A 26,661-nucleotide genomic window follows, 5' to 3' on the forward strand; every position below is an offset into this window, starting at 1 on the left:
TGTTTTTCTGAATTAATTTTCGTTAATTATAAATTTAAAACCAAATTAGACTAATTCGCAATTTGGTGTTTTATTCGTCAACGTCATTTCGCGGTCACGTGATGGCGCTATTTGCTGAATTATTGGTCTTTATAGAAAGGTAGGACGAAGGGGGTGAGCATGCGTAATCTGAGGGAAATGGGAACGCTAACTGTGAAACGAACGACAAAGGTCCGGTGGGACGCTAGTAGGGGGGGGAGGAACACTCGGAAAAAATGGCGGCCGGACTTCCTGCGTCAGAGGGTTATATTAACGAGTGTAAAACACGTGCCGTCTTGTTTGGTTTTACCCTTTCAAGGGCAATTGAAGTCTGTTATTTTAAAAACAACCAAATAGACAGTCAAAAACATAATTAATATAAATTGAGCTACGAGTGTACAGGCCCCAGGGATATGAATTTTAGGCCTGTGCGAGTACCCGGTACCCGAAAATTACCCGGTCAGGTATCGGGTCGGGTACCCGACCCGAAAATTACCCGAAAACTCAATTTCTTAATACCCGAAATTATTCGAATATTTAATTTTTCCCGCTCATTACCCCTGACAAGGCTTAGGACAATCGGGTATTGGTTGGGCAAAGTTTCTTGAACTTAGAAGAACTTAAGTTTGATTAAACTTTTCCACAATGCTCTGTATTATTCAATATTTCAATCCTCGCTAATAGCTTAATAAAAGGTGGAATTCATAAACGTCGGACGCAACGCAATTTAGTACAGGCAAAGGCAGGGCGTCGTGCGCAAAAGGCGGAAGTTTGCGCACGACGCCCTGCCTTTGCCTGTACTAAATCGCGTTGCGTCCGACGTTTATGAATTCCACCTTTAGCGTCTTATTTTTGTACTTTTCGCCATAATGGTATCCAAGTCTTTCGTGACACTTATTTTTTTCACAAATAAAAGTATTTCATCCCGATAAGTACCCGATATGATTTTTTGCTACCCGAAAAGCACCCGACTAATGGTAGTTTATCTAAGCCTAATTATTCGAGTACCCGTTAGAAATCCGGGTACCCGACCCGATACCCGATTGGAAGTTTTTTCAACTACCCGTACCCGACCCGAAACCTAAAAATCACTACCCGCACAGGCCTAGTTTTACCCTTTCAAGGGCAATTGAAGTCTGTTATTTTAAAAACAACCAAATAGACAGTCAAAAACGAAATATAAATTGAGCTAGGAGCTACAGGCCCCAGGGATATGAATTTGAACTGAAGTAAACGCCGTAGGAGCTTGAAATATTGTGGAATCCCTTAAAAAAACCGAGGCTTAGCTGCTTGGCCCAAAGCGACGTCCCCCTGGCTGGCGGCAGCGTGTCAGAGGCAAACCAGCTGTTCGCGCCTTACCTGTCATTGGACCAGGGATAAGGGAGTCAGATGGATTGGAAATGATGATGGGCGACGTGCGGCACCATATCTCTCCCAGTGTACCTCGCGCACGCCCCTACCCTTCCGTAGGCGATTGCTAAGTGCTGCCGCGTAGCGCCATTTTATTTCAATGAGAACTAGCTTCTATTTTTGAGATAGAGGGAGCGTCCTTTACAATTTCGTCCCGTACGACCCTACCTAACCGCTGGGGATGATGGGAGGACTATGGTGTCGTTCCGTAGGTGGGGGTACAAAGGCAACGCTAAAGGTATGGGGGTTTCCACTCCATTACTCTCTCCTTCAAGGTAGGACGAAGTGCTAGCGAACAAAACGCAATGTACAAATGACATCAGTTTCTTTAAATTATTAGAAAAATGGCGCTTATATAATTAAAGACAAATCACACGCTAGTACTACTTGTTCAAACAAAATGGTTTTAATAATGGTGGTCCTTCCCTCATAATTTCTAGATCAACTTATACTTTTATTTATTTATTTATTTTACACTGAAATAAATAGTCGCGCTGGTCCATGGAATATTTTCAAGTCAACGTAAAAAAATCATTTTAGTTTGTCCTATCATTAAGGACATGAATTTGAATTTGGTATTTCAATGGAGTTAAACTGATTTCGGGGTTTGTTTCTTGTCGTTTCGTTTACTGTTGGGTGGCGCTAGTGGTTCTAGCTCCGCCGTGTTGCAGAGAATTTTGAAGTGTTGAAGCGGCTTGGTCTTTTAAATGTTTCTCCACCTACGCAAAATTTATTAGATATCGAAAACTACTTTGTTTCTCGCCTTACAATTTTTCTGACATGATTAACCGCTTCTTTCTCCGGTGTAGTTTTTCCTTTACAATTTTCTGGTCTGTATGGTGGAGAAATGGTCACTTCGTTCATAACAACGATGTTCTTTCCTTGCCACGAAACTTCGTTTATCCTAAAAACATCACTGACCTTTAACCCTGAATCTTACTAATCACGCTTAACATACGTTTTAGTTATAGCCAAGAACAACATGACTCCATCACGACTGACACCGGAACTGACAGCGGCGATAACCCTTTGACGTTCTTCAATCATTTGTTTCGCTCTGCTGTTCAACTACGGGGTTAATGAAGGAAGGATATTAGTGTTTCTGATGAAATAAGATAGGCCTTCGCTCGAAAAACAACCTTATCGACGTTTAAAGGAAGCAATGGTGAGCATGGAGCAGCCGCAACTGCTTCTTGCGTAACGACAACATCCTCAACAAAATTAAGATTCACCATCTTTACATCATGAACGTTAGATTTTCCAGGTATTGTCGATGGTTTTTCTATAGGTTGTTTTGGGTTAAGGAAGCAATGAAGGTAGTATTTTGTCTCGATTTAAGAAAATTCATGTAAATTAAACCCAAATCGTCATAGTACAGTACACCAATTATCATTATCAATGCCAATTTGCCAAAAGCATAAAACTACTAGTTACTATTATGCTAGCCAAGGCTTACCATTAATCGTTAACTTGGCTTAGATTTTAATACTATGATTAATTTCTAATAACGGAAAAGGATACTGAGAATCAGCATTTTAGTTTGGTAGTCAAAAGCAACGACTTCACCGTCAATAATTTGTCCATGGCAGGTTTTACAACTGACGGCACTTCCGATGCTAAAGTACTCGCCATCGTCCGCCATGATCATAGATGGGCACTATCATATCATTTGATAGTTTTACCACTTGATACGATAGAAAACTAAATCTGCCCCAATCAAAGTATCAATTTTGATAGTTATTTTCGAGAAAAATTTGAATTATAATGATCGATTGAGTTTGATAGCTTAAAAAGTGCACTCGAAGTTGATATGATTCATTGAGTCGTTGAAATCGTCTAGAGAAAAATATCGATTCTCAACGTGATCTGGCTACTAACCCCATCTTTTAGAAATCATAAAAAATGATAGGCATTATTCCTTGAGAAATATATTGATTTTTTGAGTGATTTTATTTGGCGACATCTGTTTTCTGATTTCATTTTAAAAGAATTATGAGCTTATCTTTGATAGGCAATTTTGATAGTTATGAAAATTTCTGGAAAGATAAGTCGTTTTTTGAATGATATCGAAGTTTTTAATATATTTGAACGTTAGCAAGTGTAGGTTTATTCTATAAGAAGATTCTGTATTTGGTGGTCGTTATAACCCTCTCAAACAAATAAATAAAAATAAAATAAACGATGGTTCAACAGTTCAAACTGTGAAGACGGAGCTTCTTGTATATAGAAGCTCCGTGCTGTCACTGATGTGAACGACTACTCGAGGAGGAAGAACGATTCCACGAAATCATCCAAACGTAGAAGTAGATAAATTAAAGTGTAGATTTTCTGATTTTTATTACCCACAGTTATTAATTGCAATTTTTGCCTTTAATTATTATTAGTTAACCGTTTATAGTAGATGGTTTAGATTAAATCGAGGGCGAATAATTTGAAAAAGTTTGGATAGTAGCTAACTATAGACAGTTAAAAGTCAAACTTGAGAAATGAGATTATGGAAATTATATGAATATATGAAAATATTCGAAATTCTACAAAATCAGGAAATATCAGGAATCGATTAAACAGAGTAAAATTAGGTAGAGACCAAATCAGTTTGATCGAAAACAATCAAATTTAAAGTCCGGAGATTAAATGATCGATTAATTTAGTCGTTCCTAAAGATTTCAATTTGATTTGATAGGCAAAAAATCTATCTAACAATGAGAGCCAATCTAACATATTGAAGGAAGATTTGATAGTTTCACCATCTATGATTTGTTGAGAGGAAAAAAATCTATCTAACAAATAATGCCGGTCTAAAATATAGCTAGAAGAATTGATAGTTTCGCCAAATATGATAGTTTGAGAGGAAAAATATCTATCTAACCAGCAGTGTCAGTCTAAAATATAGTCAGAAGAGTTGATAGTTTCGCTATCTATGATAGTTTGAGAGGAAAAATATCTATCTAACCAGCAATGTCAGTCTAAAATATAGTCAGAAGAGTTGATAGTTCCGCCATCTATGATGGTTTGAGAGGAAAAAAATCTATCTAAGAAGGAGTTCCACTCTAAAATATAGCCAGAAGAATTGATAGTTTCGCCATCTATGATAGTTTGATAGGAAAAAAATCTATCTAAGGAGGAGTGCCCAACTCTGGCCATGATCGCCGAGGCGGCTGAACCGGGTGAACCCGAACTTACCGACGAACACAATTTCAAATCTTTCGGAGCCATGTCTTGTCTAAAACACGCGTTATTTAACTTATAACTATTCATTTTAGTTATTTAAATATTTGTTTTAAGTGGTGCATTTTTCATTTTAGAACGAAAAATTTTATGTCCAGAAGAACTACTTATTTTCAGCTCGTTTTCCTCTTAACTACGGGGGACTCGGACTGGCAGTTTGGACTAATGTCGTCCGCTACATCAAAGGATAAGGGACAAGGCTAAAATTATAATAATAATTTGTAATTTAGGTGTATGCATTGCTAGTGTATGCCTTGAATTTTTGAAATAATTCTATAACCCTATTATAATAATGTAATTAGTATTAAAAGTTTTACCTAATTTTTTGCATGCCTTTTGTGCCCTAGTCGGGTCAGCTGTTTTTTACTCCCCCCCCCCCCACCTCATACTGCAGTTTTCACAGCGCCCCTTGCGGGAATCTACGTTCCCAACAAAGAGGGCTCCTATTTGCCGTTGCGTCACTCATTCATTATACGTATGTCCCCAAAATTGGTGTTTTCATTTTCCGTCGAAAACTGTTAAATTTTTCGCTGAAACGTTTCGCCGCTTTCGCCAATTTTATCGGTCCGCGAACACATTTCAAACTAAAAATCGGTTTAAATTAAGTTCTTCAGTGATTTGTGCCTGAACGTTGTGCGGTAAGGATAAATATTCATCTAGAAAATCGAAAGAGGACTTAGGAGTAGGACACAGACCAGTGCTGTGTAAGACGCCTTTTTATTTAGGGTGAGTTTGAAGCCTTGGCTCGAATGTTTTTGTTGGGACTTGGGAGTCTTGGAGAACTAGGGCCTTGGGGTTGGGAGTTTTGGATTCGGACCTTGTTCATTGTTGTTGTTTTTGGGGTTTTTCTATTGTGTAATATTTGTGATGCCTTTGCCGAGAAACATACTGTATTTCTTTGGCAAAGAAATGAACAACTTGACCTAAGACTAACCTAAAACTACACTACTAGTTTAAAATAACGGAAAGGTTTCGTTCGATAATTTTTCAATATTTTAGATACATTCTTTGGGAAACTGTTTCAAACAGATATAGCATAGTTATAATTAGTAATTGGCGAATGATTTAAATCATGATTAAGATAAATACGTGGCCTGTATGAAATATAAATTTATCTAAAACCCTGCTACATTATCAGCATGAAAAGAAGTTCTTAAAATGTAGTATAGCACACCGTTCATCAATTGCTTCGGGAAGTAATAGAATATTTTCATCATGAAATCTAGGATATAACGCGGGGTTAGCGGGTCGTAACGGAATTATTAAATTGCAAACTAACGTTAAACGAGGCGTGCGCTAGAAGGAAGGAAAAGAATACCTTAATTGACTTTTAGGGGTCCGTGGCCTCAAACGAATGGCGTGTCGTGTGGCGATTTCGTGCCATTGTATTGTAAATGTAAGATAGGAAATCCATAACCGAGGGAACAGAAACTCGTCATCAAAGGGTGAATTCTGCCAACTCACGTGTGTAAAGATCCGTAGTATCTGTCCCTTTCACTAGAGTTCAATCAACTTCATATTATAACGACATTTAATTGATGTCCCGCAAAGAATGTTTATGGGGTGTGTCCTTTCTTTTTGGGTTACTTTAGAATATTTAGAAATAGCCAGGGAGGCCAATGGTCCTATAGTTCCTAAAAGCCCCCACCCTTTTTTTTTGGACCTATTCGCCTATAATTTCATTAGGTATGTTATAGTGTATTTTTTTCAGTAAAATTGTTGTTACTTAGTGATCTGTGTATCTCTCAGCAACTGGGTACTTGGTCTTTGCTGGTGATTCACGCGTCAAGTTCAATTAAACATTTTGCTTATTTCCCCAAGTTCCTTAGTTTCTTTTTGAAAATTCGGTAAAATGTTTTATGCAGGTCTGTCAGCAATTAAGGGACTATTTGAAGTCGAAAATGTTTTATCACATTTTGCCATCTGGGGGGCCCAGTTTTCGAGTTATGTTTGGAGCGTTTTACCGACGACCCCTTAAAATTAATGTGAGACTGAAAGACGGTGTTTAATTATTTAAGGGGTCATCCGTAAAACACTTCAAACATAACTCGAAATAAACTAACATCTTAAAGATCTTTCAGAAACACTCTGTGTAGTTTAATCCAAAAATAGTCATAATACAACCAGATTTTTTTTTGGCCTATAAAATCCTGTAAAACAAAAAGGAAAACATTTCCTGTGAGGAATTGACACTTTTCGGCGCGCCGCCGAGCTCTCTGAATTGTTTGACGCCACGAATTTGAGCGTCTTTGTTAAACAACGCGGGGGAACAAAGCTATTGGTAGCGGGGGTAATAACGGTGCGGTATTACATCGTTTATTACACCAGGTGGGAAATGCTTCTATGAATCACGCTGTTTCCTATTTTTATGAATCATAAATCGAGGGGGTTTGGTTCCACGCTCACTGGCGCGTGACTATTAACCCGGGCTGGTTACGTTAGATAAATAGGGAAGGACCAAACTAAAATTTGAAACTGTGTTTATACTAAAACCCATATATTTCATTTCCTTTTGAAAGTTCAGAAGATATTTTTTTGATATTTTAATCTATGATAAATTTTAGTCCTATAGGGGTGACGAAAAATTCCTCCCCCATTTCTCGGATTAAATTTTAGTGCAATGTTGTCAGACCCTCTCTCTATTAGTCAAGTACCGAGTGAAACTGAACTGTTAGCCTTTCTCTCTGCAAACTCTTGACTCGCCTGGCAACACTGGGGAACGGTGAAAATCCCCTTTAGTCAAGTGGAAACTCTATATATATATGAACTTACAATCTAAGTTACCATAAGTTCATAAGATATGTTTGTCACTGGTTACTGAGAGCTTGTCACGAAGTGAATGACGTAGGTCATAGATTCTCGTAAAGCGATATACGCCTGTTGAGGCGCTGTCAAAGGCTAAGCACAGACTAAATAGGAAGATGGACAGCAAAACTAACAATTCTCGCTTGTCGTTCTCCCTCGGACTAGCTCGAGCTGTAAGTCTCTCAGTAGCATTACGAAGTATAGGAAGTGTCATACTTATGGAAGGAACGTATCTTATAAACTTACGAAGTTACCCAGCGTTGCGGGACATTTTTAATCGACTGAAACCCTGGAAGAATTTCCCGTCTATGTAGACCCTACGCGATAAATAGTCTTTGGGCTCAGACGTAATCCACGTCATCTTGTTTTTGGACAACTTTGAAGTTCAATAAAACGGTGCTTAATTGGGTTTTAATCCCAAAACTTTAACGGGTCTAATTGACTTTGTTTCAATCTTCGTAAAACATTGTAATCTTGCAGGGTTCATACAAACCTCAGGGTGACCACAATTCCTATATTTTATAATTTTTCCTATTTTTTCGATACCTTCCTATAAGTTCCTATAATTTAGACAATTTTCCTATATTTTCCTATTTTTCGAAATCTTTTCACATTTTGCGCGCGCTCACTGTTGTTTTTAGTAGATGTCACTCAAAAATTTTGAAGTGTGACAGACATGAATGCAGTTTTACATTTCTGCCACCAAGGATTAATAATACAAGCTAACGTTTAGCTTGTATTAGTAATCCATGCTGCCAGCCTGCCACCATGGAGCTATTAGCTGCAATGTAAGGCACTTTTCAGGAAACATAATTCTCACTACGATAAAATTACTCCATGAAAAATGTATGGGGAAACGGGAAAAAATAGAGTTAAAAAAATCTTGTCGTCTGCTTCAGATGGTGGTTTTAGTTTAGTCAGGGCCAGATTAACGGGGAGGCCGAGGGGCACTGGTTCTCGAGCACAAGGCTTGTTGGGGCGCATCCAACCATACTAAAAACTTGGGGATCGAGTAAAAATTTGCCGAGTAATTGAGAAAAATGTTCAAAAACATACACTCCATAGGAATAGCATTACACCCAACTTTGGAGGCTCATAACTCTGTTTCTACCAGAGATACGGGGATGTCTTTTGAGTATATTATAGTCCAATTTGTCCCCCATCCAACCATACTAAAAAATAAGGGCTACGACAAACAGGGACCGAGTAATTAAGCAAGCCTTAGCAACATTTGCTGTTCCTTTTTTTTCCTGACTTAAGCGGGCGCACATTATCTCGGCCCCCGGGTGCCATTTCGATGAGGTATCTGGCTAACGAATTTTATTTTATCTTTTTAAATTGAATTGTTTATTAGTGTTTCAGTTTGTTTTGAAAATCCTGTCTTATTAATTCCAAATCACTTGAAACCTATATTTTCCTATTTTTTCAATGGCAAATATCCTATATTTTCCTATTTTTTCAATGGCAAATATCCTATATTTTCCTATTTTTTCAATGGCAAATATCCTATATTTTCCTATTTTTTCAATGGCAAATATCCTATATTTTCCTATTTTTTCAATGGCAAATATCCTATATTTTCCTATTTTTTCAATGGCAAATATCATATATTTTCCTATTTTTTTAATGAAACATCTCCTATATTTTCCTATAAATCAATTGAAAATTTCCTATTTTCCTATATTTTTTTCAAGGCTTTGTTGTGGTCACCCTGAAACCTGGAAAAATCAGGGAAATAAATAGTTGACAAAAACCTCAGGGAAAATTCAGGGAAGTGTATTGGGAAAAACCTGGAGAATTCAGGGAAGTATATTGGGAAAAACCTGGAGAATTTAGGGAAGTATATTGGGAAAAACCTGGAGAATTTAGGGAAGTATATTGGGAAAAACCTGGAGAATTTAGGGAAGTATATTGGGAAAAACCTGGAGAATTTAGGGAAGTATATTGGGAAAAACCTGGAGAATTCAGGGAAGTATATTGGGAAAAACCTGGAGAATTCAGGGAAGTATATTGGGAAAAACCTGGAGAATTCAGGGAAATTTGTTTTCCAAAAGTAGTATGAACCCTGTCTTGTTTAGCGTGGCCCGGATGGTTAAATGTCACAAAACATTTTCGACTCAAAAACGACGGTCCTACCATCCTTTTTAGAACTCTGTGTGTACAAGATAACCTATTTAGCTATGTCCTATTTTTTTCCTATAAGAAAAACAAGCTAGTTTAGCTCGAACTTATTGACACTAATAATACGCTTATGATGATAAGCCGAGGCTGTTGAATCATGCCAAATTCTCTTAGTTTTTGACATCCGAATGTTTTTCAACTAAGTATATACAGTTTTTTTTGTCAGTTGTGGGGGATTGTAGCCAATGAAATGAGGCTATACTAACTTACAAGACTGTATTCTATTCTATTCAAGGGCGAGGGTTTCAAATTACCCCTAATATAAACACAGAACTATCAAGGGAATGGCTCGTTCCATAATTCTAGATATTTGTTATCGCGAAACGTCAAAAATGTCAATATCATAAGTTTGTATGATATGTTTCGCCCTAAGTATAGACACATTGATGGAATATATACGGCTATGGTGATCACTCCCTTTTTTCCCTGTCCTTGCTATTTTTTCTTATAATTTCATGATAATTCCAATGATTTCAAATCGATATGGTTTTTATTGCCGGTGACCCAAAATTGAAAACGAAAATACGATATGCCCGTAAATTTAACCATCCCTATTCCCTAATGACGCTGATGAACCAATCCCTTAAAACCCCGAAAAACAAGTAGTTAATCGTGATAATTTATCATGGGTTATTCATGGTAGTGCTATTTGCAATAGATATAAGCAGAAGGGAATAAGAGAGAAGGGACACACTTTATATCTCCATAATGCTTTACACTCGTAACAACAGTCTTACTAACCTCAAATCAACTACCCTTCACTGATTGGCTATCTAACTTCTGCCTTAGCTGTGACGTCACATAAGAAGGTGACGTCTCGGTTGACGAATAAAAAGTAGTTTTGTTTACAACTTTACATTGAAGGAGATAAAAATGGCCGAATTTCATGTTGATAAACGAAATCAAGCTGCGCAATTAATTTAGATGCACGGGAATTGAGAACATACCAAAATCAGATAATTTGAAGGTAATAAATAGATGAAAACTAATTATTCTGAATTAATATTAAAAAATAAAAATTATTTTCCATAAAATACATACTTCAAGTTATAATTTCACAAGAACGATACATCGACAGCCCTAAGCCTTTGGAGAAAGAAAATCTAGCAGACAAATAGGCCGCCTGATACCGCGGAGAACTTAAAGAACTATATTTGCAGTAAATTGGTTAAAAGCTGTGTACTTGCGCAAAGTTTTCGCGGTTTTCTTGAGGTTGGTCGGACTCTCGCTACCAAAGCAGGCTCTAATGTCTCCCTTCTCTCTTATTCCCTTCTGATATAAGGTTCCTTTGTACTCCATATACGGATATCAATTTCTCTCTAAAACATTTCTCCTATATTTTTCGTCGATTTATTCCCCTCTTTTTCGTCGATTTATTCCCCTCGAAATTTTCAGTGGTCATCCTGTATGCGTCCAAATTAGCATTTTAAAGGTTGCGCAGCTCAGGCGAGGAATTTGAATTTTGCCAGAAAGATTTCTTGAGTTTGCGAAAAAGCGTCGCTCGTTACAATAAATGTCTTAAAACATGGTTTTCCAAATTGAGAGTTGACTTAATGTTCTTTAAAATCAGAAGTATATAATACTTCTCTTCGAGAGAAGTGTACCACAAAGCGCGGTAAGTGTAACGTCACTCTTCCCAACATCGGAACACTTAGAGCAAGGTTACTAAACCGAATCACATACACAATAAATAGTTCCCTCATCATTACTCTATTAGCGTTTAAATATTTGGCAAGACGCGCTTGTGGATTGTTGTCCCACCTCAAGACGAGGTTTGTGGGATGATTGCTGGGGATTTAGTGCCAAACAACTATAGAATTCACCTAACGGTGCGATGCCCATTTGTAGTTTGATGAGCGGGAAAGCAAACTAAAAGGGTGAGCCTGGGAAGAATGACGTTACATAACTAAAGCATTAAGAGGATACAGAGTGTCATCCTTCTTCTATTATCCCCTTCTGTTAAAATGTACTCTTAACATTGACAGGTAGATTTTGGCCTAAAAATATAGGAAGAAAATCACAGGAATTAGTCTGGGAAAGTCCGGAAATTTGATCCTTAAACGTGATCTAAGTTAAGAATTGTTTTCTGTTCATACGGGATGGGTTTCTTATAAATCAGAGGTGGAATCCCAAAATTTCACACTATAGCAAAATAAAAAAAAAAGTCATCGGAAATTTTCTGTGGGAGGTTTGAGAATTAAGGTAATGCATTTTTTGTGGTGAAGTGAAACTCGACGTTCTAGTTCACCCACTCTTTATGCAACTTCCTTAAAGCCGGATGCCAATCTTGTAATCCTAGATTTCTCCAATGACGTAACCAATCAAATCCTTGACCCCAAATTAACATTAACAAAAAACTCTGTGAACTTTCAGGGAAATACCTTGAACGCGTGATATCCACGATTCTCCTTTATCTAAACACACCGATCAGAACAAAAGTGGAAAATGTTTTTTTCATTTTCAAAACTCAGTGAAACCAGAAGGGGATAATTGAAGAAGGATGACACTCTGTATCCTCTTAATACTTTAGTTATGTAACACCATTCTTCCCAGGGTCAAGCCCCTTTTTGTTTGCTGTCTCGCTCATCAAACTTCAGATGGGCATCGCACCGTAAGGTGAATTCTATAACTGTTTGGTACTAAATCCCCAGCAATCAACCCACAAACCTCGTCTTAGGATGGGACAAAAATCCACAAGCGCGTCTTAGTGTTAATATAAATAGTTTAATTGCTAATAGATTAATGATGAGGGAACTATTTATCGCGAATGTGATTCGGTTTAGTAACTTTGCTCCAAACGTTCCGATGTTGGGAAGAATGACGTTACATTTACCCCACTTTGTGATGCACTTCTTTCGAAGATAATTATTATACACTTCTGGTGAAACTAAACGGGTCCATGGCATTTGTGACGCCACAACTATTGTTTAACAAATTTTCCAGGGAAATCCCTTGAAGGTAGTATGATAGTCCTAATTGTCCTTAATTTAAATACGTTAGTTGGTCCTTTCAACTCAAAACTCGTTGAAAATAAGTTAAACGAATCATGGGATCCAACTTTGTGACGTCGTAACTGTATTTTAACAAGACTTGAAGGGAATTCCATTGAGGTTATGATAACCCTGGTTGTCCTCTGTCCAGTGTTATCAAAAACTTGAGAATACGATAATTAGAGCTCAGGGTAATAACATTTTAATTGAATTTGAACTTTCAAAGGGTCACGACTTAAATTCCAACCAAATTTAATGTGTCGAAACTCATAGCTTAACATTGCTTAAAGGTAAAGGGTTGAGGGTGTGATAGCCCTAATTGTCCTCTGTCCATTGATAACAAAAACGTGGTCCTAGATCAGTCAGGAATAAAGAGAATCAGTTTTGAATTCTTTTTAATTAGATACCTATGGCAATGAAAAATTTTGCTAATTTAAGTTAGTTGAAGACCAACTTTTGGAGTTTGGTCTAATCAAGAAGTGATGTCTAGTTTATTAGGGAGAAGACCAACTTTTGGAGTTTGGTCTAATCAAGAAGTGATGTCTAGTTTATTAGGGAGAAGACCAACTTTTGGAGTTTGGTCTAATCAAGAAGTGATGTCTAGTTTATTAGGGAGAAGACCAACTTTTGGAGTTTGGTCTAATCAAGAAGTGATGTCTAGTTTATTAGGGAGAAGACCAACTTTTGGAGTTTGGTCTAATCAAGAAGTGATGTCTAGTTTATTAGGGAGAAGACCAACTTTTGGAGTTTGGTCTAATCAAGAAGTGATGTCTAGTTTATTAGGGAGAAGACCAACTTTTGGAGTTTGGTCTAATCAAGAAGTGATGTCTAGTTTATTAGGAAGAAGACCAACTTTTGGAGTTTGGTCTAATCAAGAAGTGATGTCTAGTTTATTAGGGAGAAGACCAACTTTTGGAGTTTGGTCTAATCAAGAAGTGATGTCTAGTTTATTAGGGAGAAGACCAACTTTTGGAGTTTGGTCTAATCAAGAAGTGATGTCTAGTTTATTAGGGATAAGGTATAAATAGGCCACACTTCCAGCTTTATCACCAGTCCAAACGTTGGTCCGGAGTTAATCCCCGCCTCTAAATTACAACCATCCTCTCATTGGTTCTTGAAAACTCACGTCAGCGCGACGCGGATGACGAAAATTACGTATTTTCCGACTGAGGAGCAATCTGGGAAATAAGGATATTGTTTAAACTATTCCTTGAGACCAGTGACCCCCCCCCCCCTAGGGTCCGACATAATAAACTGGTCTCGGGACTGGTCCCAGGCTTTGTTCTCCTCTAGATTTGCAATTAATAAACTGGTCCCGAGGACCAGTAAGCCCCACTTCTCAAATTTAAAAAGTAGTCCAAGCAATTAATAAACTGGTTTTGGACCAGAGGAAGTGTGCTATTTCCCAGACTGCCTAGGGGAGGCGAAATAGTCCGGCCTCCTTTTACGCCCCTCCCGCTTGTATTTTGAATGGGATTATGGGGGACTGGGACTATGGCGCGCGAATACTTAGGCAACTTATACCCTCTCCCTAATAAACTAGATATCACTTCTTGGTCTAATTTAGACTAAGAGTTCTAAACTATTTAGAAAAACGGTTTTAGTTTTGTAAATCTGCTAGTGGAATCCCATAAGGCTGTAATATCCGTAATTCCACTCCACAATGGTTCAGTACTTCAGTTTTATCAGAATTCAGCAGCGTTCAGAGATCAAGATAATAAAATAAAAATATAATTCAATTTACTCGAGATAAGATTGTAAAGCGGAACTTTTTGTCGTTCTACGAACTGTAATTTATAATTTTATTTATTTTTTTAATGAAAGAATGAAATGGCTATCGCTGACAAACATTTTTAATCTATTTTACTCTCGACTATAGAGCGTGTAATAAAATTAGCAGATAAATATTCTTAATTGTTGTCGAAATTGGTTAGAAAGTCGTTGCCTGGTCATTTCGTTCTCCCTTTAAAACACGTCTTCCTTGTTGAAACAAGATAAGAAACAGTAAAGTCGCGTTAAAGATTTAAATTGTACGTCAATCAAGCCGAATTCTATTGCCAGTCAAAACTCTAAAAACTATCGGTCACTAACCATTTTTTCAATTAACCCTTGCCAGATTTTAGAGTTAAACGAAGAAATGGTTAGGAGAAAATTTTTTTGAGTATAATTGAATAAATGAATGGGCGTAATTGGCTTGAAAGCTTCTGTAGAAAGGTTTACGATTTAGCTTAAAACAAGTCACGCAAATGAAGATTTTCGTATTAGCTAGGTGTGGTTGGGGGTGGGGAGGGCGTGTTAGTTTCTTTAGTGCTAACGCGGTACAGTACCCATTTTTTTCTAACTCGCTAATGTGTAATATTCGAGATAGAGAAGAAGTCACGACATCTTTGGAAAAATCAAAGAAGAAATCACGAAATTGTATTGAAAGAAGAGATTTTTTGGCGAAATCAAAGAAATTTTTGGGTAAATCACGAAATCCCGTAATGTCGGACCCCTCGTTAAAAACGGTCTCATAAGTAAACGCAGTTTTTAAAGCTGAAAGGGTTTCAAGGTTTCTATTAAAACGAGACTTAAACAAGTTAATCATTTTAAAGAAATGATGTAAACGAGCTTTCGATTTTAAACAAGCGACACTTGAGGACAATGGGAGGATACTTTGACGTAATTTTGATAATTAAGTTCACCTTCATTAATATTCCGCGTAGCAATTTAGCTAAACGAGACTCGGAATTATAATTTTTATCTTTTTTTATAATGGCGCGAAAAAAGTCGTTATTTCGACATAAGACAGGGACGAATAAATTGCGACAATATGTATAGTAATTAATCACGCAATACGCTTATTTCTTTAATTAGTAGTTCGACCGCCAAAATGAGAAAACCGAGACACTTTCCATAATTGAGTCGAGAAATTAGGCCGCTAAGGGGGAAATTAAATATCAAAAAATATTTATGAATTTTTTGTATTGTACCCTTTATCATAGAAAATGTACTAAAAGGAATTAAAAGTTAGTTTTTTTAATGAAGCTTTTAAAAGGGGCTCTTCGAGTTTTAAGAACTTAACTTCTGGGTTTTTTGGCATTTGGTAGTCATACAGATTTTAACCGATTATTTAAACTCGGCGAGATAACCGATTATTAATCTATCTTTAACGATTATTAAGCGATCGGTAAAATAACCCCGAACCGTTCAATCGGTTAAAATAAACCCCCGCAACCGTTTAATCGGTTAAAATAAACCCACCGCAACCGTTTAATCGGTTAAAATAAACCCACCGCAACCGTTTAATCGGTTAAAATAAACCCACCGCAACCGTTTAATCGGTTAAAATAAACCCACCGCAACCGTTTAATCTGTTAAAATAAACCCACCGCAACCGTTTAATTGGTTAAAAAAAAATAAGACCCGCAACCGTTTAATCGGTTAAAATGGTCACAGATACCGATTTGCCGATATCAATGTGGTTTGTGCCAGTGTCTCCATCCCTATCTTTAATCAAATATTTTTATATAATGAAAGTATTTAAATATAAGTAAAATAACGTTGGGAGACTTTGAAATGAAACCAAACCTAAAACTTGGTTTGTATCCGTACTTATTTTGACTTTGAAGGTCGAGTCGACAGTCGGTGTGTGTGTTTATTTGTAAGGTTGTTTCTAAAGACGGTAATTAATTTGTGTAACCCTGCCGGAACCGTGACACCTTTTTCCCTTTCATCGACGCCCCCGCAAAGTCGTTCTTGCGTAATCTCCTTTTATGTTGAGCGACAATCAATGGCTCGCCGACTTATTACGAATCCATTAGTTCCGAAACGTCATTTACATTTATTCAAGGATGCGTTTTGTCAAATATCGAATTATTACGACTTTTGCGCGGGCGAACAGGTGGATTTCCAGTATTAAGACATCGTATTCGCTATTCAGGAGAGTTCATAGCAACATTTCTCGTACCATGTCGGTTTTTAATGTTCAATTAGAACCGCTATAAGACCTGGGAATAATATTCTCTCTGTCAGAAACTGCGGAGGTAGGCCGAAATTGATCGTCAATATTGGTCATAATTCGAGGGTGAAACATATTCTGACCCAATATTAAGGCCCGTTCAGACGACACCCTTTTTCTAGCTACGCTCGCTGTGCTGAGAAAATGCACTGTTCACACAACCAAAATTTTCTCATTCTTGATCTCGGGAAAGCGAGAAAAAAAAAGCCAATAGAGTGCTTCCGAAAATGACGTCACTCTGGGTTGTGTAGTCTGTTACTCTGTGGAAATGTGTTTTCACTAGTGAACAGTGCATTTTCTAGAGGCTGGTGAAGCTGGAAAATCTGATGAGCTCAGCACGGCGAGCGTAGCGAGAAAGAGAGTGTCGTCTGAACGGGCCTTTAAGTTTTAAAGCAAAGGGTGGCTCCGTTGATGACCTTAAAGATGGCTTTTTTAATACCATAGCTCACTCGATCCGCGCTCACGGACTCTGCGTCGTGGCGTGTGATCGAGTGGGTTATGCTAGTTTGGTAAAGGCTAGTTAAGCCAAAGGCAGGAACCAATGGGATCTAGACTGATTGGTTCCTGCCTTTGGGAAGGTAAAATTCGTGTCCAGAAGATAAACCTGAATGCTAGGGGTGATGAACTGATGATGGAGCCGAGTGTTACTTTAAACCTATATAGGTCAATATTTTGATGACCTTTCCAATTCTGGATCTTTTTGTGTTCTATTACGGGCATTTTACGTTCAATTTAGGAATTATTAGGGGTTTAAAGATAAAATTGGGCTTGATGTCCGGTTTGTTTTCTTATGGAAACCCAAGATGGTTATTCATAGGTTCTCAGTTGTTATATGGGTTCTTGTTATTATATCATGTTACTGAAAATTGAGCTCCATTTCACTTAACTAAATAAATGAAGGATTAAATCTTTTATTTCAGATATTTTTCCTTAATTTGACTCAACTTGGAACAAGGTAGATTCGACTAGACTTCGTCTAGCCATCACAAACTTTGCGATGGTGGACTACTACAAAATCCTGGAAGTTCCTAGAAATGCTTCGGCCATCGAAATCAAGAAAGCGTAAGTCTCCCTTCCAATCCCGTTAGATAACCGTGTGTGTGTGTGATTGTCTGTGTTTAAAGTTAACCCTTAATTATTTTATTGCATCAAATCAAAAGTATATAGTTATAAAAACAAAAAGTACACTTCGTTGAAACTTGCTCGCGTCGTGTAATATGAGAAGCCCCCCTCACATCATCCCTGAATAGTGTCGACCCCCATCTGTGTCATCGACAGTGGCACAGGGAACGAGCCGTGAATTGGCTCATAAAATAGAAAATCCTAGCTCTAGTACCAAAAATTAACGTTGGATCGCCAGCATCACGTACTACTTTCTATACATAGTTTATAAACCTACGACATCAAGAAGCTCTTCCCCGATTGGTTAGTTCCTGTGGGCGATTGAGTGGAGGGTAGTTTACTTCTCATTTTACATGTCGTCTACAGAGTACAGCCAAAGACAATGAATTGTTAATGAAGTTTACTTTTTGTTTTTATGTCTATATACTTTTGATCAAACCTGTTTTATCTGTATTTGTCAGTTACCGAAGGTTAGCGTTGAAATGGCATCCGGACAAAAATCCAGATCATAAAGATGACGCCGAAAGAAAATTCAAAGAAATTTCCGAAGCTTATGAAGTCTTATCAGATGGTAAGTGGAAATTATCTTTAATTCAGGCCAGAAGTAATTATCACGGGCCCTGAATGATGTAGGACCAAATGTTTAGTGTCGTTTTATAGAGGACAGTTAGGGATGTCATACCCTTGAGGGTTTTCCCTGATGGTTGTGCTAAGTTCGAGTTATGGGATCCCAAATTAGGATGACCCGCGCTTAATTTTGTTCAAACAGAGTACTGATTAGTCAGGTATCTAGTATCGTTGGATAAATGACAATTAGGGCTATCACATCTTCCTGGGATTTTCAATCAAAGGGAGCTACTAGAGACTTGCTTGAGCTCTATTAATAAACGCGCGCACGGTGGACTTGCTTTTACCAGAAGTGAGATGAGACTAGAAGTGAAGGGCTCTAGCATTGATAGTAGATCCTGGCACTAGTGAACAAATTTGAGGATTTTATGCCGCTTCCATCGCGCCTACACTAGAGAGAAAAAAATTGGTCGAGTTCCAAAACATTTCCCACCCCCTTCCCCTCAACCTAAAGCGGCCGAACACGGACGCGGCTCCTTGAATCTAGTTCGGCCGTCTACCACCGCCCGCGAGCGTCTCACGTTTTGGAGGGAAAATTCAGAAACCGCTACCAGAGGGCCAACCGTTGGTGTCTTATTAAGAATATTCACTTTTGCCGAGTGAAGAATTTGGTTAGCTCGATACTTCTAGTCTCATCTCACTTCTGCTTTTACTTATTTCAAAGCTACCTTGCCCGCAAGCCTACGTTGGCGCCTTTTAAATAGTGTTAAAACCACACAATGTTGAGATTAAATTTGTGCCAGTATTTCCTCGACGCTTAATTTATTTGGGGCCCTGAGTAATTAGGGTTATAACATTAACTCATTCCGTGGTTTCGACATATGACTTTTTGCAGAGCAAAAGAGGAGTATTTATGACACATACGGCAAAGAAGGATTAGTGAACAATGGTCGAAGCAACTCGCACAACGGCAGGTCGCATCGACACCACGGTCATTCCATGTACGATGAAGACTTCACGGGAGCCTACTTCCCTTTCACCTTCAGGGACCCGGAAGACGTCTTCAGGGAGTTCTTCAATACAGATCCCTTTGGCGACTTCTTCGGACGACCCACAAATGGACACAACTCCAACGGAAGGAATCCTTCGTGTAAGCTATTTTTCTAGGGCCGCGAGTATCGAAAGACTTAAGTACTCGATACGAAGTTGGCATCGAGTAGTATCGAACAACCCTACCATCTGCTGGACTGATTTTTAACAAATAAAACTTCTTAAACTATTTTTTATTAGTCAACCAACGCTCGAACGACGTTTTCGGTCTTCAGGGTCTGATGAACTTTAACCCCTTCGGAGGTCACCCTTTCAATGGTCTCTTTCCCGCACCTGGTCTCAGTCAAAGGTAAGATCGACTAATGAACAATATTTCATCTCTCGCTTAGTTCCAAGAGTTCATGTTAGTTCAATGTGAATAGTATACGAGTTAGGCTTACGCTTAAGCCTAATCTTATACGTAATGTTATGGACAAATTCAGACATTACAAAGAGAAAAACCAAGAATGATGGCGGGAGAATGGATAATCTAAGAGAAATCGGCGTGCTAGCTGTGGAACGGATCAGGTCCGATGGGACGCTAGAAAATAGGGGAGTAATACACGAGAAAATGGCGGGCGGTCTTCCTGATTCGTCTGTGGTAGACCGTCCGCCATTTATCCGCGTGTTCTTCCCCCAATTCTAGTGTTCCATCAGACCTAAGTCGTTCCAGAGTTGGCGTGCCGATTTCCCTCAGATTACCCATCATCCTTGGAAAAACCGACAAGCAGGGGCGATACAGTTGCTTCTTGGCGCGAGGGAGAATACCCCAATGGCGGGTATCGCCCCCTGTGTCTTGGTTTCTCTCTTTGCAATAAACGAATTCGTCTATGACATTGTGTGTAAAGTTTGAAACTTAAAAATTGAAGAGCGCGATTCGCGAGAGCTCGCTGGCGCCAACACTTTGTTAATTATTTCAAAAATTTGTATCTTGGTGAGATATAAACCGATTTTAACGAATTGGATTTAAAAAGTGCATTTTTAATGAGACTCGCGCTTTAAGGAGGTCCAACTCTCACTCGTGATTGAACACGTTTGTTTCGTTTCATTTCAGTTTCACGTCTTTTTCGTCGTTTTCCGGCGGTTTCGCCAATGATGGAGCTCATCGCGCTAACGTCAAACGAACTTCCACCTCAACTAGGTTCGTCAATGGTAAAAGAATAGAAACTAAAAAGTAAGTTTACTTTTACTTATTAATTAACTTCTCACCGTTGAGTTCAACATCAGCTATCATCTATATATTTTGCAATTGCACACCTTCTCAAGACCTCTTAGTTAAATTAAAAGAAATAATTTATTTCAACCCGTGTACGGTGAGCCACCTTTAAACGCTGCTTTTGATATTTCTATACCAGAAATATATACAGAATATTTATTTTTCATCACACCTACGATCGAGCCTCGCTTTAAACGGAGAATTTTAAAATTAAATTAAAAATTAATGACCGTTATCAAAAATATATAGATATAAATACAAAAAGTACACTTAATTAACAATTCCCTGCCTTTGGCTGTAGACGACTTGTAAACTGAGAAGCAAACTACTCTCCGCTCAGGAACTAACCAATCAGGGAAGAGCTTCTTGACGCGGTCATAGGTTTATAGAAAGTAGTACATGATTCTGGCGATCCAACTAGATACTAGAGCTAGCATCCGCTACTTTACGAGCCTATTCACGGTTTGTTCCCTGTGCCACTGTCGGGAAGGTAATCATATGCAGCTCAGGGGGGCTGGGGGGGCGACACTATTCTGGGATGTAGGAAGGTAAGCTTTTCATATTACACCACGGAGCTGTATTGTAGAAGGAGTAGAGACTCGTAGCTTCCCCTCTATTAAAAAAAGCTAGCCCTTATTTGTCCATAAAAAGGGGGTATGAATTTTGACCCTCCCTCCAAACCTAGGCGAGCCAATGTAAACAATAAAGATGGCCGCGAGCTACGAACGTTCAGGAGGGTTAAGCCTCGGTCTTTCGCGTTTCGACTTCCGAGTGACGGGAGTTTCTCAACGGTTTGCAAATCTTATTTAAATTTTTATTTTTACTATTATTTCTATTTATATTAACTATAATATGGAAAATATTCAAAGAATTAAGCCGGGAAAGAAGAAAACGGACGCCTTCTTTAAAACGCGTGACGTCAGAGATTGTTTACATTGGCTCGGTATGCGCGAAAATTGCGCGCGGAGCACTAGTACGCTTATGTCTAGGCCCTAGAGGCCTAGTCTCTACTCCTTCTACAATACAGCTCCGTGATTACACGGCGCCAGCAATTTTCAATTAGCGAAGTGTACTTTTTGTTTTTATATCTAAATACTTTTGCCATTATAAAATATTTTTGTAGTGGTTTATAAGGGCGGGCCTTCGTAGATAAGGCTTGGCCCTAATAACTTGACAAGGTGTGTCACATTGACATGAACGGGAATTTTAAAGGGGGACGTTATTTGTGTTTTAGAGTCCTAGAGGGCGGTGTTGAAACTGTCACAATCTACGAAGATGGAGTACTTAAATCGAAAACAGTAAATGGAGTTCCACAAGCTCTAACTTATAACTAATTAACTAACCAGTAGTCAAATTTTAATCCATTAACTACTTTAAGCGTCTTGGTTTGCCAGAAAAAAACAAAAAAACCCAAAGAGGTTTGTCTTTGCAGCAAACCAAACTCGCGGAAGACGATAAGATTGTTACGTGTGGTTACTAGGTTTGGAAAAAAACAGACTAATTTACCACGCCCCTAATTAATACACTCACTGCTCATTAATGTATGGTTAATTATTTAAATTAATTAATGTAATTAACCCATTTTATTTATAAACCAAACCAAACCCCCCTGGTACCAAATGGTTGGGACCATTTTTGGCGCGTTTTTGAGAGCTTGTTCAAGTACCTAAATCTTTTTTTTTTTTTTTTTTTTTGCACCAATTACCTGTTTGTGAAATTAATGAAAATGTTCACAACACGGTGGTTGGTTATATTGAAGATATTTCAGTTTTGGAAGGGTTAAAATTTGCGGTGTTAATATACTGTTGTTCTATGGACACTTTGACCTTTTAAAGTTTGCAATTTTTTTTTTTGATGACAGTTTTGAAAGGCTTGAAATTGGCGGTGTAAATTAGTGTTCGTACGGGGACCCCGACCCCGACCCCGAAAACCGGGGATCCCCGACTTTTTCCCCCGACCCCGACCCCGGTACCTAACATGTAAAATGTAGTCGGGGTTAGATTTTGGTTAGGTTATTTTTAGCAAATTATTTTTTGTCCTGCGCCAAAAACAATCATCTCATTCGTCTCAAATAAGTGCTCCACTTCTCCTTTATGAAAAAAAGGGCAAGGGGGTCACTAACAACAAACAAAATACAGTAAAAACAGTCACCAAAATTCCAAAGTTCACCATCCTCCCTCTCGTAGATCGGCGGCCCTCCCCCGTCTTTTGTAATGGCAGTGGTCTTTCGTGGGAATCGTAGCTGCGTAGCTCGGAAAGTCGGAATTTATTGGGCTTTTTTACAGTTCGAATTTGTATATTAACAAAGCTTCTTTCCAAACACCCAGAAATTTAACGATTTTTTTTATCATTTTTCCAAAATTTTTCAGCATGCGATGTCTTACCCCGACCCCGACCCCGACTTGTTTTTTTCGGGGATAACCTGCCCCCGACCCCGACCCCGATTAAATTTTTACCCCGTACGAACACTAGTGTAAATATGCCATTTCTCTATATTAATTTGGCCCTTTTAAAGGTTGCCACTTAGTTTTTTTCTTCATTCGCTTTTTGTGGCAGTCTTGAAAGAATTGAAATTTGCAGTAAACATACCGTTTTTTATGGTGATTTTGTCCTTTTTAAAGGTTGCAACTCTGTTAATATTATTATTATCTTATTTACGTGACTTGCTAAATTGCAGTCTTGAAAGGGTATAAATTTGCGGTGTAAATAAGCTTTTTTTCCCATGGCAATTTTGTCCTTTTAAAGGTTGCAACTCTATTATTATTTTTTTTATTCAATTTGACTTGTTAGATAACAGTCTTGAAAAGGTATAAATTCCCCGGTGTAAGTAAGCCGTTTTTCTATAGATATTTGGACCATTTAAAGATTGCAACTCTAAACAAAATTTTTTTTTAGGTACCTTATTAGATTGCAGTCTTTAGAGTTCAAATTCTATAGCAATTTTATCCCTTTAAAGATTGCAAAAAAAAATTATTTATTTTCTAACCAAACATTTAATTTAAGCAAATTAAAAGTGAACAACCTTTCAAACGTCATAAATCTCGGTTAATAACCTTATTTTTCTATAGAAATTTCAACCCTTCCAAGGTTGCAAATAATACTAAAAATTTCATCATTCCTAATTGTAATTATTTATCAATTATATTTTTTAATTTTAACCAAAAACCAAACAATTCCAAGTTAGTTAAGGACAGACTGAACGTTTCTGTAAAAATAACAAAACCTACTTTTGACTGAAAAAAAAAACAAGAATATTTTGACGAGAATGCAAACGTTTGTTTGTTTTTGTGTTGGACGGGCGTTGTTTACTACTACTTGTGTATATTTTGAAAAAAAAAACCCCCCGCCTTGTCTTGTTTAGTAAACAGTTCAACTGTTTTCACGCTAAAAAAACTATTAAAAATTTGATATGGTTCCATTAAAAAAAAATAATAGTTGAATTTTTCCGCTTAACTTAATCATTGGTTAGTTTGGCTGTTACGTCATAAATGTATCGAAACTAATCTACGATTCCGATATAAGCGTTTTTAAAAGACTGGCGTCGATTTCAGATGCCCAACATATTCAAAGCTGCAAAACCAGAAAAAAGGCGGAAGGTTTAGGTAATTATTTGTTAGTCTTCGGTGGCTTGGAATAAAGCGAAAAGCGGGGAGAATCTATAGGGCGGGAGTCGAAAAGCGGGGAGAATCTATAGGGCGGGAGTCGAAAAGCGGATGAACCATTTCGATGAAACTATAAGAGGGAAAGACAAGGGGGTGAAAAGTTGCCTTCGGTCTCGCGTTTTGGTGCCCGCGCTGTAGTCTTTTTGTATCATGAGAGTGCGCAGAGACGGCAATGATATTGAGGGTTGCCTACCCCCCTTTTTACATCGGGAAAGTTAGGGATTTTTAAAATGGGTGTCAGGGAATTTTAAAAATTATTTTAAAGTTAATAGTTTTATTGGTTTTGTAATTTTCCTATAGTAGTACTAGCATGAAATAATATAAGTTCATGGTACTGTCATGACTTTGGTTTAGTTTAAACAAGAAGTGATATCTAGTTTATTAGGGAGAAGGTATAAGAGGCCTAAGTATTCGCGCGCCATAGTTCCAGTCCCTATTTCAAAATACAAGGGGGGGGGGGTAAAAGGAGGCCGGGCTATTTCGCCTCTCTTCAGTCGGAAAATATGACTGTAATTTTCGTCATTCGCGTCGCGCTGACGTGACTTTTCAAGAACTCCGGACTTAGGTTTGGACTAGAGATAAAGCTGGAAATGTGGCGAACTTATACCTTCTCCCTAATAAACTAGATATTACTTCTTGTTTAAACAAATGCCACTAGATGCTTCCAGAGAGGTTAGCTTAGCCATGGCTAGTTTTAGCTCCGCTATCGTCACGTGGGCGAGTTCTGATTGGTTTCCTGCCTTTGGCTAGGTAAAATTACGTTATAAGTTAAGCGAGCATATTAGGGGCACCACAGGAGCCCTCATTTGCTTTTAGCCACAACATTTTCACTATTCTGCGAATAAAATTGGTCTGCGATAAACCTGGCAAAGTCAATTTATAATTTTGAAATGGGGAAATCTGTAACAAACGCCCTAGAATCCCCTTAACTAGTTACTCCCTGCGAAAGTTCTTTAACGCGTCCAAGCCACTCGAAGACTAGCGTATCGCTTGAAATACTTTCGAAGGTTTCTATGAAACAAGAAAATCCTGTCCTATTCGTTGGTAGCCGAATCAGTTCAATTTCACGGTAATTTCCATGATTTATAAGTTAATCGCTTAGTTAACATGATTTCGAGCGTAATATCCGATCCAGTTCCTCCTTGCCTCGAGCTGTGATAACGTGCCAAACCCCATTTTCCTTAAACTAATTAACTTTCATTAATAAGATAATTGGAATAATAACGGCAATTGGAAATCCAATTTTATTTGACAATCAATGAAATTGGCTAATACTTATTTGACTCGCGAATACTTATATTTAAATTAACACTTAATTAACATAAAATTAACTAGTATTTATAGTTTAGTCTATTAATTTTGGTGTCACAGGTTTTAGGTGTTGATGACCATAACAAACCAAATATTGAAACGGTTTCGACTCAAAGAGAGACTAATTACGCTCATTATTACATTTATATTTACGTCTTAATTGTATTTTTAATTATAATAATGTCTTGTCTCTATTTGTTTTAATTTTAACGATTTTAAATTAAAAACAAAATACACACGGTCTAAGTCAATGGGAGATATCTTGTAAAAATATTTATTAATGACGTAATTTTTAAGATTAATTAACAACATAATTAGTTTATTTTTAATCTTAATCCCATATTAATTCCGATGCAAAACGATTTAACTCCGAAATAATAACCATAGTCTTAGCGATTTGAACTCGAGACTGTTTAAGGAAGGGTTAAAATTATCGATTGTTAATTAGGCCTAATTCTTTAAGCCTTTGCTGTATAATTTGGGGAGAAATTTTAAATATGAAGCTTAGAACATAACATTATCCACTCGTTGAAATAATTAATTGATTAAAAAATGTTTGTATATATTATGTATTACGCGTGGAAACTGTTGAGAGAGAGGCGCACCTGGCTTGAGCATTGTACGAAGCACTTGGAAAAAGTACGACAAAAGACAAACTTTGTATGTAACTGGTAATTTGTAAATTAAATTCTCGTTATACCAATTTAATAGTATTCAATATTTTGATTTCAATTTTACGCAAATTTCCACGATTAATAATGTTGAAATGTTTTTGCGCCGACAGCCCGCCACAATTTTGAATATGTCCTTCATTTTCTTCGTTTACTTACTTCTAGCCCTAGTAACAGGGCCGGAAATAAGGAAATATTCTTATAGGACGTATGTCCACTGTCCAGTGACGAACCCTTTGACTGGAAAAATTATAGGAGTCGTACACAGTCCGCTGGATTGTGCAAAACTAAGGGAAATTTATTGGTAAAAATGTCCAGTGACCCCCTTAGTTTTTAGAAAAATTATGGGACATTTTAAAATTTTGCTCCACTCTCCAGCTGTGCTTATTTC

At 37.7% G+C, this 26,661-nt stretch overlaps 2 protein-coding genes across 2 annotated transcripts; one reads left to right on the plus strand and one right to left on the minus strand.

The window, feature by feature from the left end:
• Positions 1–1,861: 1,861 nt before the first annotated feature.
• On the minus strand, positions 1,862–5,096 carry LOC149623137 (protein LSM12-like). The gene is made up of 7 exons (XM_089853053.1): positions 4,974–5,096; positions 4,568–4,856; positions 2,950–3,065; positions 2,568–2,710; positions 2,387–2,496; positions 2,197–2,332; positions 1,862–2,147 (listed from the first exon to the last, which is right to left on the minus strand). Exons 2-7 carry the CDS (start codon positions 4,684–4,686, stop codon positions 2,055–2,057), a joined length of 717 nt encoding a protein of 238 aa, XP_089709179.1. The 5' UTR covers positions 4,687–4,856; positions 4,974–5,096; the 3' UTR covers positions 1,862–2,054.
• Positions 5,097–5,120: 24 nt separating this feature from the next.
• LOC149623138 (dnaJ homolog subfamily B member 6-B-like) lies at positions 5,121–26,302 on the plus strand. The gene is made up of 7 exons (XM_089853052.1): positions 5,121–5,382; positions 17,553–17,694; positions 18,216–18,325; positions 19,217–19,471; positions 19,612–19,720; positions 20,465–20,584; positions 21,861–26,302. The coding sequence occupies exons 2-7, from the start codon at positions 17,630–17,632 to the stop codon at positions 21,958–21,960; spliced, it is 759 nt and encodes a 252-aa protein (XP_089709178.1). The 5' UTR covers positions 5,121–5,382; positions 17,553–17,629; the 3' UTR covers positions 21,961–26,302.
• Positions 26,303–26,661: the final 359 nt, after the last annotated feature.

This window comes from Phalangium opilio, unplaced genomic scaffold (assembly GCF_054372755.1).
Source record: "Phalangium opilio isolate 3A_F unplaced genomic scaffold, DU_Popi_V2 ptg000113l_1, whole genome shotgun sequence".
Classification (NCBI taxonomy): Eukaryota; Metazoa; Arthropoda; class Arachnida; order Opiliones; family Phalangiidae; genus Phalangium; species Phalangium opilio.

Coding starts and splice junctions, on each gene's coding strand:
- LOC149623137 (XM_089853053.1), bottom strand. CDS start 4,686: ATGAATAGTTATAAGTTAAATAACGCGTGTTTTAGACAAGACATGGCT. Junction 3,066..4,567: donor GCCGCCTCGGCGATCATGGC/CAGAGTTGGGCA, acceptor TATGATCATGGC/GGACGATGGCGAGTACTTTA. Junction 2,333..2,386: donor TTCTTGGCTATAACTAAAAC/GTATGTTAAGCG, acceptor TGATGTTTTTAG/GATAAACGAAGTTTCGTGGC.
- LOC149623138 (XM_089853052.1), top strand. CDS start 17,630: ATGGTGGACTACTACAAAATCCTGGAAGTTCCTAGAAATGCTTCGGCC. Junction 18,326..19,216: donor TTATGAAGTCTTATCAGATG/GTAAGTGGAAAT, acceptor GACTTTTTGCAG/AGCAAAAGAGGAGTATTTAT. Junction 19,721..20,464: donor GCACCTGGTCTCAGTCAAAG/GTAAGATCGACT, acceptor GTTTCATTTCAG/TTTCACGTCTTTTTCGTCGT.